Source organism: Helicoverpa armigera, chromosome 18, assembly GCF_030705265.1.
Source record: "Helicoverpa armigera isolate CAAS_96S chromosome 18, ASM3070526v1, whole genome shotgun sequence".
NCBI lineage: Eukaryota > Metazoa > Arthropoda > Insecta > Lepidoptera > Noctuidae > Helicoverpa > Helicoverpa armigera.
In genome coordinates, this window is record NC_087137.1 from 10,464,655 (window position 1) to 10,477,724 (window position 13,070).

General features: G+C 36.1%; 2 protein-coding genes across 2 annotated transcripts; one reads left to right on the forward strand and one right to left on the reverse strand.

Moving 5' to 3' along the window:
• Positions 1 to 1,758: 1,758 nt before the first annotated feature.
• On the reverse strand, positions 1,759 to 7,653 carry LOC110379870 (cytochrome P450 4c21). The gene is made up of 11 exons (XM_064039224.1): positions 7,590 to 7,653; positions 7,067 to 7,226; positions 6,601 to 6,690; positions 6,014 to 6,124; positions 5,489 to 5,677; positions 4,949 to 5,145; positions 4,785 to 4,866; positions 4,433 to 4,625; positions 3,989 to 4,140; positions 3,361 to 3,540; positions 1,759 to 1,971 (listed from the first exon to the last, which is right to left on the reverse strand). The coding sequence occupies exons 2-11, from the start codon at positions 7,224 to 7,226 to the stop codon at positions 1,811 to 1,813; spliced, it is 1,515 nt and encodes a 504-aa protein (XP_063895294.1). The 5' UTR covers positions 7,590 to 7,653; the 3' UTR covers positions 1,759 to 1,810.
• Positions 7,654 to 10,065: 2,412 nt separating this feature from the next.
• LOC110379879 (F-box/LRR-repeat protein 15) lies at positions 10,066 to 13,016 on the forward strand. Its single transcript, XM_021339694.3, has 3 exons — positions 10,066 to 10,422; positions 10,496 to 10,962; positions 11,229 to 13,016. Exons 1-3 carry the CDS (start codon positions 10,225 to 10,227, stop codon positions 11,380 to 11,382), a joined length of 819 nt encoding a protein of 272 aa, XP_021195369.1. The 5' UTR covers positions 10,066 to 10,224; the 3' UTR covers positions 11,383 to 13,016.
• The last annotated feature ends 54 nt before the right edge of the window (positions 13,017 to 13,070 follow it).

The following is a 13,070-nucleotide window of genomic DNA, read 5'->3' on the forward strand; positions in this document are numbered from 1 at the left end:
TTGCATTCGAATAATTAAACATTGGTTAGAATTAGGTTGGTCGAAATAATGTTGAAGATTCACTATGTTACAGGGTTGCTTCATAATTTCTATGTCTTTATATGGAAATACTAGCTAGCGAAACCAGTTTCATCCGTATCCCAAATTGTAACCTATAGTGTAAATGGACTAACACGTTTTTCAAATCAGTTGGAGATTAGTGCTTTAATAACTAACTGTTCAGCTTTTTCGGCTCTGATCTAGCAATAATAAACCGCCACTGGACCGCCATCAGTGGTAAGGTGAGATGAAAATTAAATTAATTTGAGAATACATACATAGGTACCTTCATTTTAATGATCAGATTCTCCTACTTTTTACAATATTTGTAACTGTAGAAAAACCTCCTCCGTGATTAGGCTGTAAAAACCCGTGTCCGTTGCCTAACGAGCAACAATGGCGGCTGTCAATTAGGATTAGGAACGATTAGGAGATTGCGCGGGAATCGTAACCGTCCTAATAGTGGCTAAATATAGATTGGGATGCGTAGGTTTTTATTATACTGAAATATAAAACTACTAACTGTTCCCCGCAGTTTTACCCGCATCCCGAGGCAACTACTCCCTTAACCTGATAGAAAGTAACCTACGACCTTTCTTAAGGTTTAGACTATCTGTGTTGCTTTCCTTTAAATCGGTTCAATAATTTTAGTATGAAGCTATCAGAATAAATGTATTAGGTAATATGAGATGAATTTATTGATAGCTCATCATTATAAATTGATGCTGGCATACATAGACAATTAGAATTTGCTAGATATTTTTTTTCGTGAAGTACTTAGTATTCATATTTAAAAAAGCCAAAGTATTGTATTGTAACTGATAGGTGTCCTATAACATTATGAGTAATTTGAAAAGTTATTATGAAAATTAGTTGGGCATAGCAATCAAATAGTACTCTTTGTCTACATAGTTTGAAACAATACGGGAAACCTTCAGCTTGATTCCATGTGGATACCATAGACGTAGAAACTATTTAAGTACTAATCTCCGACATGGAGAACAAAATGACGAGCGGAGATGTCATAATAGAAAATCTCCTAGGAAAGTAGCATAGCCAAAATGCGGGTATTCGGGGCACGAGGAACATTACAGGATACACCGTCTTTAGATCGGGCCCATTAAAAAAAAAACAAATCGCCAATCTTTGACAGAGGTCTCGAGGGTTCCTTGTCACCCAAGCCGAACGTAGTTGACATAGTAGAAGGCGTCAGACCAACCTGCGTTATGGCACCTCCGCTCATCTTTCCTTCTTCCGTGATGGTTACACTTGTTCAGGTGTCAGAAACTTAAATATTTCACTTAATAGCAGTTTATTCAAAAGTTATTTATTAAACTTATATCACATTGACGCCATTACAAACTTTGAAATAATTACATGTAGTTTCTTAGGACAAAGTAAAGTAGTTCTAGACTTTTTAAAACAACATATGTATATTCTTGCTAACACCATTTAGGAGTTCAAAATTACATCCATCGAGTAACTTATCTATTCTTTATTAATTTCGTAGATTTTCTGAACTCTAATTCCTTCTGTGTCGAAAATGAAAGTTAAAAGAAATAAAATATAGCCTGTGATATGTGTGGCCAACGTAAAATAGCGCGTTATCTACATAAAATACATAAAACGAAATTAAAACATTTACACAGAAAACCTCTAACAATCTCAATACACTTAACATTATATAACTTACACTAAATACATCTGACAGTTCGCCTCAGATTGCTTCGTCGCGTTCGCAAGTCACTCACGCAGGATGCACCCTAAGCCCTTATTTACATTCCCTTAGCTTCACTTGTATGAGATTTCCAGCGACGGCTCTCAGAGCTATGTCCACCTTCAGCTCCAAGTTGCTGGGGTCAGACACGAACTCCAGCTCGCGAACACAGTGAGCAAGCACTGTTTTTAGTAACGCCATCGCGTATTTTTTACCTGGTGAACAGAGAAAATTCGTAGTTAATTTAGGTATTATAATGCCGAAAAATATGTCTGTGTTACGCACAGACATGTGTAAGTGCACAGAAATTTGGTATCCCTTAAGAACCCGTGGCTCAAAGCCGGATCGATCGATTATGGTTCAGCAACGCTTGGCGTGGTTGTTCCGTCCGTGGGTGGGTGAAGATTTCGTGTTTCGGAGGGCGTGATGGACCACGGCTGCCATTTCTCTGGCAGTTCTTACGAGTAGTCAAAAAAGAAAGTCTGACAACCAGTCTTACTAAAGGGTATCAGGCCCAGGCAACTAATTTGAGTTGCTCCAAGTAAAGCACGAGTAAGCCGGTAAGGTAGCTCTAAGGAAAACTATCTTATTTATTATTGTCCATCATACATCCCATAATCCCATCCCATAATATTTAATATCATTAAATTAAGTCCATACAATACCTTTTACAATGAGCCTAATAGAAACCGATTACTGTTAAGTAGTTAGGTACATTTTATTTTTCCGTGGGCTATGAAAACCTTTATTGAGCAATTCATTTTATTAGCACTATTAAACTATTAAGTAAAATGGTCATTATCGAGGTTGAAATTATTGAGGGTAATAAAAATCATCTGTAAGTATTCATTTACCTGCTAATATCCTATTTTTTAAAAAACATCATAAGAAGGACATTTTAAGAATGAAAAGGAATAAAACAAATAGTATTAAATACAATCATATTAATAACTAGTCATATTAATAATTATTTATTATGATTGGATTGATGAAACTCGTTAAAAGGTATAATTAATATTTAATGAAGCATTTAAGATATTTGAAACTCAGAGAAAATTCTTGCAGATAAATAAAGCCTACGTCATACGAGGATACTGTAGCTCCCCAACACCATCCTGCTGTCCTTATCTCAATTTTATTTAGGCATATTTTTTCTTCCATCAGCAGTGATAGGATTAAAAAAACACATAAATGAATAGCAAAAGAAGGCCTATTTATAATATTATGTTTAAATGATCCACTTCTTTGTTAGATATTTACTTAACTATAACCTGTTATAAACACAATGTTTCTTGTAGGTAATGTAATGATAGACACTTTATTACACTACAATTCTATTATTATAGACTTATGTTACATAACTGTTATGTTCCTCTCCAGTTACGAGTCTCATATATGGAATGTCATAAACCTATATTAAAAGGTGATCAGGTACATGAATATAGGGGACGATAGGACGACCAAAGAAAGCATGGATATTCGTGAAAGACGATATGGCTGGAAATAATGAAACTTGTAAGATGACATCAGTCAAAAGTAAGGAAGCAAAACACATGCTGCGCCAACCACAAAAAAAATTGAAAGGACACTGATAAACAACTTACCAATACAAGCTCGCCTGCCGTAGCTGAAGGCAAGGAAGGCACCAGGCTGCCCAGGACCCTGGTCTTCCAGCCAACGTTCAGGACGATACTCCTTAGCGTCAGGACCCCAAACGCGCTCCGAGCGGCCCGCACCCCACGCGTTAATAGCAATAGCTGTGCCTTTCGGGATCGTGTATGATTCTACAGCAAAATATATTAGTTAAGTAGTCAGGATATAATTTAGTAAAGAAAGTATTGGAGTGTTACCCTTGATTAGCACGACACTTTAAATAACTGTTTTATTCCTTTCGCATAGCTCCTAACTCTATTAAATGTTTCTGAATATACGGTGCAACCATCCACGTCTTCTTACCTCGACTTCAAAATGTCTCAAATTCTTCTTAAGAAAAGACATCCTTTCCAATGTGAATAAGAAATTTTCAATCCGATCGAATAACATTTAATAGTTCACCTGAATCCCATCAAAATTTTTAGTCGTAGAAGCTAGATATCTGATCGTTGTTCTGTGCGATCTTTTCCATACTGATTTATGAGCCCAAACAAACTATCGTGAGACTGCGAGTTGGCAGTGTGCGGGTGCGGTTAAAGTTTCTGTATGTGAACATCAAGAAGATTACTTAGCACATACTAAGAGGCAGGTCCCTGTCGGCATACCGCAGCACGCCAGGCACGGGCGGATACAGTCGCAGTGTCTCGTTGATGATGGCCTCGCAGTACACCATGCGGGAGAGGTCCTCCTTGCTGACCGGGCTGCTGCTGTCGCCGAATATACTCCTCAACCTGGGGACATATTCAAAGACATCCCGATAGATTCTCACTCACTTCTAGGATTTTTTTTAGAAGTATGATAACTTTATCTAGAAGAAGAATCACTCATACCCTTAGAACAATTCAACGATGGGAATCATCCTATATGATGTGTCTCTTTTAACGGACTGCCAAGAAGAGCTATTGATTACCTTTTACAGTATGTAATGAGCACAACTCAACAGTTTGCGAGATTTCTCGTCCAAAGAAGACAAAAAGATACACAATGCCGCAGTATTTAAAATCAAGATCAGTATAAACTTACTCCGCATACATCTTGTCCTGTACCCTGGGCTTGGAGCCCAGCATCAGCATGGTGTAGAACAGCGTGGAGGCGACCGTCTCCTGGCCGCCCACGATGATGGTGTCCACCTCAGACCTGACCTGCTGCTCCGTGAGGGTCGCGTCTGTTTCGTGCAGCTCCAGCAAGATGTCCAGGAATGCTTTGAACTTTGCTGCTGAGGCTGAAGGTTGTTCTTATTAGCTTCTAGTGTTTTGTGCTAATTCATACACGAAATGACTGTTATGAAAATAAAGATTTTCTATTGGTATCTTGTCATCAACTATTTTTGTAATATTTAGAAAGAAATCAGTAATTTTGTTAATGTTTAAAATGCAAGAATCCTTACCGCTATTATTATTTTCTGTCTTGTTACTTTTCTTTGTGTCTTTCTGTTCTTGTTTTCTCTTTTTCATCACCTGTTGCAATAAAATATGCACTGTAACAATGTATGTATCATGAAAATAATTCTCATTATTCTTTTGAAAATGCCTCACTCACTGTATCAGACACGTTATGCAGAACTGCAACGCACTTGACCAGCTCCCTGTACGACGGAGTGAGCCTGTAGATGCAATCAGAATGCACCAGCACGTTCATTGCTCGCATGATGATCAGCTCCAGGCACCGGTTGAATGCATCATAGTACTCCGTCGTCACTATGCTCTCTGATATCATGGATACGCCCAGAGCGGTTTCTGATGGACAAAATTTTATTATAAGAAGGACTTTCAAGGGGTTTTTAATGAATCCTCATGTCAAATGTTTTGTTATCAGATTAAGGACTTAAGTATCTACCTATTGATTTTTCGAGCACATAAGTATAATTACGAAACATCTGTGTGTAAGACTGGACAAGCTTATTCGTCTATCTATGTATTACCTACTAAAGTTATTACTTTAAAGTTATTGTTTAGTATATATAGTAGATTTACTAGATGTTTGAATGAAATATGTATTGTCATCGTCATAAAGGTTCAAAATTCTAGTCATCAAAACAATTTCAATATAAGACAAAGTTGTAATTTAAATGAAACTCACGGCAAATGGTCTCCAACGTGGTATAAGCAAGGTACTTATGTATCACATCAAAGGGTCCCTTCCCCACTTCTGTTTTAAGGTTCTCCACCAGTCTTTGAGCCTGGGCGTTGAAAATCTCGAGGTATCCATCCACTACGGAGCTGGTGAACGTTCCTGCTAACTTCTTTATGTTGTGCTTCCATACCACACCTTCGACACGAAAAAGGGCACTATTATATGCTGATGATTTCGGTATGCTTTTTACTGGGAATGGCTGAATCAATTATAAAATGAAGCTAGAAAACTTAAGAAGGAGTTTTTCGTCAGAAGTATTTACGCCATAAATCTTATTTAATAATCACGATGCCTACTTCTGCTGTTCTCTTCAAATTAACTTAGGGACATCTTATTTCACATGAATGTCACAGCCCTTGACTTCCGACTTCCCCCTTCAGAGGTGGTCACGATTTAGATACAATAATTTTCCTGATGTGCCACGATTGGCAAAAGCTGGATTGTCATAAAACAAAGTATAATGATTCTCACCAGGAGCCGTGACCAGTCCGTCTCCGAGCCAGATTCTGCCGAAGCTGTAGTAGTACGGCTTCTCAACAAACGCGTTCGTGATGCTCTTCACATCGTCAGGGTCGTGCGTCACTGTGTGCAAAACATACATAATACAAGGCGGGTATTAGATCCAGATACTTCGTTTTACACGAACGATACATTTGAATTTTGAATGATTAATGTCTCGCAATAATTAAAAACATATCATTGCAGACGTATGCGACCCATAGTGATGAAGAAAGAAGAAGACACCATTAATCATCATCTTTTTAGGATCCCCACACATTTATCGACACGGAATCGGCTAAATCGAAGGCGTATCAACACTCTAGTCTAGATTTATCGCCGATCAGCAGTGCAAACAGCTCGTTTTGCGTCGTCCAGTCCGAGCCGATGTAAATGGTACTAAAAACACCCTCTTTACGTAGACACAAAGGCATTTTTGTCCTAATGCAGAGCATAGGCTTTTCTCAGAGAAGGGATGATAGCTAATCATCACGTTACTTAAACCCACAACTGCATTGCTCATCAAGTTGTCGATACACAAGTATTCTTTAGTTAGTTACCCAGTATAGAGCAGGGTCCGAGCCACACCACGAACGGTGACATGTTGTCATCACATATTCGAGATATCCTGTCCATGTGCTGGAATACCTCTGAAAAACAAAGATTCATTATTAATCATGCTAATTGAATCAAAATTCAAATCACACTAAGAATAAGTGCACACGACAAACTTTTAGTCAGCCGATAGCTGGTTTCGGCTCATAAATCAGTATGAAGTTGAATGGGATTAAACACGTAACATATTTACAGTTGGCCCGATGGATGGAAAAAAATTAATGAAAAAATGAGAACTTAAACAAATCGTTGTTATCATTGTTTTTTGCGTATTGCCACAGATTTTTGTATTACCATCCATTTCCACACTGATTGATGAGCCCGATCAAATCATCGGCTGACTAAAAGTTTGCAGTCTGCAAGCAAGTACTCTAACGGTCTTTCAAATTAACTAAGTTATAGCATACATACGTCTACCATCCCCCAGCACCTGGTGTACGTTGCCAATGAACGGCAGCAGCGGGTACGTCGGGATGCCCGCGAACTTGCTGCGCGCGCGCCGCTCCAGCACCCACAGGTACGCGCATGCGCACACCACAAGGAGGCAGGCTATGTACACCAATAGTGGCATCTGGTGTTTATATGAAACTTCTATTTAAGGTTTGTTTGTTCAAAATCTAGCTTTTAGCAATTCCTAAAACCATACATTTTATTTACGTCATTTTGAGAAACTGAAAGGTCTAACAAAACCTCTGAACGCAACATATACATCATATTAGATTTTACAATTATATTCGTCTACAATTTTCTAAACCCGAAAGCTTAAGTAAGCTAAGTCCTCTTCCTTTGTAAAGAACGTTTGATTATTACCACACATTTACCAAAATCGCTTTATTTAAGTACAGTTTAGTAGGAAAATACTAAAGATGAGTTATTTTTATCAGAAGATATGTAAATAAAATAGCACAATTGCATAGTATTAACAGATACTTACTGTCAGACACAACTGCAGCAGTTGCACAGACGACTATGCACAAAACATTGATTCACGAACAACTGCTCGTAACATATAAATTACATTTGTTGTAAACCTATCACATACTTGCTTGTTTTAGTACAGTCGCTAGCAAACACTTTATCTAATTCATCATGCTTAGCCTTTTCTCAACTATGTTGAGGCCGGTTTCCAGTCCAACCGGATGTAGCTGGATACTAGTGTTTTAAAAGGAGCAACTGCCTATCTAACCTCCTCACTTACCCTGGCAACTCGATACCCCTAGGTAAGACTTGTATGTACCTAAGTACGAATCCTCGATCTATAGTCGATCTGACACTGGTTAGACGATTTCCGCTTTCTACGACATTTGTGTGCACATACTTACAGATTCTTTCTGATTGTGAAATAGATCATCTATCTAGGCTAGATTCAAAGATGACTCGAAAAGACGAAACGAAACGCCCATTAGCCGTCTAAACCATATTTATTTTTAAACAATTATAAAAGTTTTCTATCTGCCTGTACCACAAAAGAATAGTTAAGTCATACTTACCTACATCACTTATTTTCAATAACCTCATAGATTGCTGTTTTAGGTACCTGCTCAATTAAGTTTAATCATCATCATCTCTTAAAATAAAGATGCAAATCTCTCGAAGTTATTATAGAAGGACTGAGGTACTTACCTACCTAATCCGTTTTATTTTTATCTTAGAGTGCACGGCAAGGGCAGTTCTGACATTATTTCCTTTTTGGAATAGAATCTACGTGATAATGACACTAGTTTTATTTTCTATTTATTTAATCATGATTAACAGGATTCATCTGTACCAGGATCATCAATAAATCATAACTTGATCTGACGCACGAGAGGCCAAGATACGGTTCCACGAACTACGGAAATCTCGCCACATCTCATGAATAAGGCAATAAGCGTTTACTAAGAAAAAAATCTTCCGAAAACATAGTTACCTAGGAACCTAGTTCTACCTGTGTATTAGCCCTAGACGCAACGATGATAAATATGATAACTTAAGAAATTGTAATCGATTTCGAATTTACAAAAAGATCAAACAAAAATTAATTTAGAAGTTAGATTATTAACTATAGGCACTTAAAAAAAGGTAAATATAATCATGATATATGACTCTTTATATAAAAACTCACCTTAAAAATTAAATACAGCTAAATAATGATTGCCACTTAATCAATTGAATTCTTGTTTTATGCAGAAGTTTATTTTTTAATATGCATTTATGTAAAAAGTCATATTAAGATCGTTTACCTTTATTTTAACTACCTTAACCAATGGAATGTAGGTATTAACAAGCTGCCTAGACCCATATTTAAAATCAGGCAGGCTGGGAATAGGGACAATGTCTTTACGAATGTAAATTACCTACCATTTGCCATGTAAAACAGTTTACAATAGAGACGATTTATATTTTTTAATCATATAACAGAAAGAAAAATCATTGTAATGACAGGTCATCACCGTAAACCACAGAGCACCCATGTATTCTGTGTAGCTATTCACATAACACATCCCGCCGCAAATGGTATATTATCAGGTACCCAAATAACTGCTTGCTACACTAATGGTTAGGAATTAGTGCACTTTCAGCGTCTTGTTGATCCTTCATCGTTACATTGTAAACGGCAGCCTGCAACGTCTTATTTCGCGCCATCTAACATGCAATTTTGTTTATTGTTGAAAGTACACGTGCCTGTATTGTAAAAATGGCAATAAGCCAGAAGTAACTAGTAAGTTAAAGTTATATAATAGTATGTACCTAACGTTTATTTTTAACAAAAGCACGCGAATTAAAAGTTCTTTATATACGGTAACTGGGGCCTGATTCTCCTAATTTTACGTAAGCGACATACGATTCACAATCGACTGAGATCCAATCACAACTCAATACGATTGAAGCGTATGTGGCATTCCGAATTTTTTTCTTTGAAATAAACGTTTTTATCCTTTTTTGTCATTTAATAATGAATCATTTTGTCTGCAAATGAATTATGATTTCAATATGATTGTAGAGCAAACTACCGTATAAACAAAAATCACTAAAATAGCAGACCATTCGCAAACCAATCGAATGTCGTTAGAATACGATTGGTCTTATATTAGTAGCAGAATGCCCGATATGGTTGAAACTGCTATTGCGATTCAATTTCTATTAAATTTCGATATTATTAAATTAGGAGAATCGGGCCCCTGGCTTTCCCAGGATACATTAATGAAATAATTTGGTCTAAAGAAAGTAGCTTTTCCTCTTTGAAGCTTAAGACAATCATGAATTAGGAAATTAGAATAAGAAACGATTAATATTATTGAGAAACTAAACGCTTCGTGTTATGATGAAGTTTGTAATTCCAAAGTAAAATCTAAACGTACTTCAGTCCCCTTCAGGAACGTCAATGTCAATAAAAAATCCCCTAGCGTTAATATTCCGTTTCATTGTTATGCCTGCCTCTTTCTTTAATAGAACTTTAGAAAGAGAAAACCATAATGTTATGCCAAAAAACACAAAACAGTTTGTGTTTGGTCGTCAGCTGAAGTCTGTGTTATTGACGAAATTACGACTTCTTTTTAAATCAATTTTCACAAAAAAACAAAACAAACATGAAGAGGAAAACACAATTGTTCGATCTATATTGGGAAGACATATTAGTATCAAAGGTTTTACCAAATTTAAGCCTTAAAGACTGTTTCAATTTTCGTTGTGTTTCAAAAACCTGCTTACAAATCATAAATATGTACTTTGCTAAGTTAAAATCGTTGAAACTGATGAACAAGGGATTTTCGCCGCACACGTTTAATGTAAGTAATCTGTTCGTAGTAATTTAACCCTTATTCTGGTAGAAAGAATGATCAAAACAAATATTTTTTTCAGGTTCTCTCAACTACTTGTACTAGACTGACGGTGTTGAACTTGAGTCGATGCGGATCTATCACAGACAATGATTTAATGCCAATGTTGATGAGGAACCAGAAATTGGTGCATTTGAACTTGAGTCAGTGCAAGAACTTGTCTGCGAAATGTCTCCAGCCCGTCATACTATACTGTAATAACTTGCTAACATTGAAATTGGCGCGATGTGCGTGGCTGACGACAGGGGCCATGGAGGCGCTCGCTCTACACCAGTGCTCGCTAGAAGACGTAGACCTATCCTACTGCATTTCTATCTCGGAGAGCTGTATTTTGATATTTGTGAAGAAGTTCCGACATTTGAAAACTTTAAACCTAGAGGGCAACAAGCAGGTCTCTGATAAGTGCCTGTATGCGCTCGCCAAGTACAGTACATCATTGAAGCTTCTAAATCTCAGTGGATGTACTGAAATCTCAGATAAAGGTGTAAAGTAAGTATAAAAAAAAAAAAAATTATATTTTCACCATTATTGTTAATTGATATCTTCCAAAGTCTGTAATGCCATAGTTTCTTCTGCATACCCAAAAAGCAATAGGCATTTATTTTGTTTGACCTCATTAGTGTTCGTAAAGGTTGTAAGTTAACAGACACCCCTCATAGACATTCTGATGTTTAAAACATGAGCACCAACATAAAATGTATATTTATAATGTATTTTACCGCTATTTACTTACAAAACTTTTTATATTATTACAGGGCCTTAGCAAATCACAGTCCAAAATTGGAAGGACTGCTAGTCCGAGGCTGCATGAAGGTGACAGAAAACAGTCTCAAGCTGATGCGGAATAGGGTGCACCTGGACCGCAGGCCCACAGCCCCCGTACCTGTACCCATCTATGTACAGGTGTGACTTATACCTCCTACTAGTAATATATTATGTAGTACATAAATCTCAATACATAGAATTGGGATTTTGTATTTGCCATAAGCAATATGCATTCTCTATGACAAATATTTAATGGAGTAGTGTAAATATTTTATGAACTAAGGGACTTTTTCACCTGCAATTGGTACTTATTTACTTATTTTTTTTATTAATATCTTCATCAGTCCCAAAACACTATGAGACCTGATATAAAAGCCAAATTACTCTAAAAAGTACTCTTAAAAAGAATGTGTTCAGATATTAAATTATTTTTATAGAAAAATATTTTATCTGTTTTGTTTTAATTTGTATAGTAGCACAATCATTGGAATAAATGTGATGAGTTTGACTTATTTTAAAAGTATTTTAGTCTGTAAGATGAATTCAAAAAAATATATGTGATTTATAATTTTTTATGAAGGAGAACCTCCTGGATTTTGCAACTTGCCCCAGGAATATCAAATCAATGACATAATAATTATACAGCATTTTTTATACATATAATAAATATTTACAAATGTAAAGATATGTAATGACAGCATAAAATATATACTGTGATGATTTTCGATAACTCATAAGTTAACGGAACGTCAGAAAAAGTTATGAAAAATAACTTCTTATAAATTATAATGTTCATGTGCTTATGGAATTTTTCATTTTAAATGTATAACTTTTAGTCATTTGAAAATGTGGTGGTTGTAAATCTTCTCAGAGGAAGATGGACAAAATGATTCTGTGATTATTTAAACTTGTATTGTGTGCAATATAAGCTTTGAGTATTAAAATTTAGTACTCAAAGTATGTGGGTGATGTTTGAAAGGCTTATCTAGTAATTTATTGTTGTGTAGAATGTTTGCCCATGCAAAACAAGTTATGTGTAGAAAATTATATAAATATGTATGTAGTTAATTTAGATAATAATACGAATTAGTCATGGAACATTAGTGTTCGTTATTGATGTAGCTGTTTACTATTTATAATAACTACTATTTGTTATTATGAAGGTGTGCTTTGAAAGCTGGCTGCCGATTGCAACTGCCGACTGGCCGGCAAATCGGTCGATATATGTATAAGAGCGACTGCACGTACTGCTGCCGCTTCGATGCAAAACGATTTCATGTAAATACATACAAACCAGAAGTGCAGCCGGCAGCACGCATCCAAAATGTATTCTGTCATATGCCATATCTGTGATTCATCCAAATTCCGATGATTTTCATATAAAAACGGGATTTTTATTTACATAATGCTAACTGTGTGTATGTTGACCATGCTCAGATCTACCTAGATAGAAGAATAGCTTGTACCTGTGTATTTTATAGTCGCCATACAACAAGCAGTTTTGTCCCTAGAACTGCTCATTCCTGCAGCAATGGACCACTTTTTACCAAAATTATGATGAACTCAAAATGTAAAGATATTATTTTATAGTTTATAGGTAAATGACAATTTTTAATGTTATTAGATGTTAAATCTCTAATTTGAAAAATCTTTGTGGCCATATTGAAAATACAGGTTCGGTATATACAATTTTTCTTGTATTTGTATAGTAAATATAACATTTGATTGTTGATGTGTATGTTAAAACTTATACCATAATAAACTGGACAACCAATAAATTTTGTATTATTCAACCATGTAACCAGTGCATATCGTGAACATAAAAACTTGGT

Coding starts and splice junctions, on each gene's coding strand:
- LOC110379870 (XM_064039224.1), bottom strand. CDS start 7,226: ATGCCACTATTGGTGTACATAGCCTGCCTCCTTGTGGTGTGCGCATGC. Junction 4,626..4,784: donor TAATAGCGGTAAGGATTCTT/GCATTTTAAACA, acceptor CTTCAGCCTCAG/CAGCAAAGTTCAAAGCATTC. Junction 4,141..4,432: donor CAGGACAAGATGTATGCGGA/GTAAGTTTATAC, acceptor ATATGTCCCCAG/GTTGAGGAGTATATTCGGCG.
- LOC110379879 (XM_021339694.3), top strand. CDS start 10,225: ATGAAGAGGAAAACACAATTGTTCGATCTATATTGGGAAGACATATTA. Junction 10,423..10,495: donor TTTCGCCGCACACGTTTAAT/GTAAGTAATCTG, acceptor TATTTTTTTCAG/GTTCTCTCAACTACTTGTAC. Junction 10,963..11,228: donor ATCTCAGATAAAGGTGTAAA/GTAAGTATAAAA, acceptor ATATTATTACAG/GGCCTTAGCAAATCACAGTC.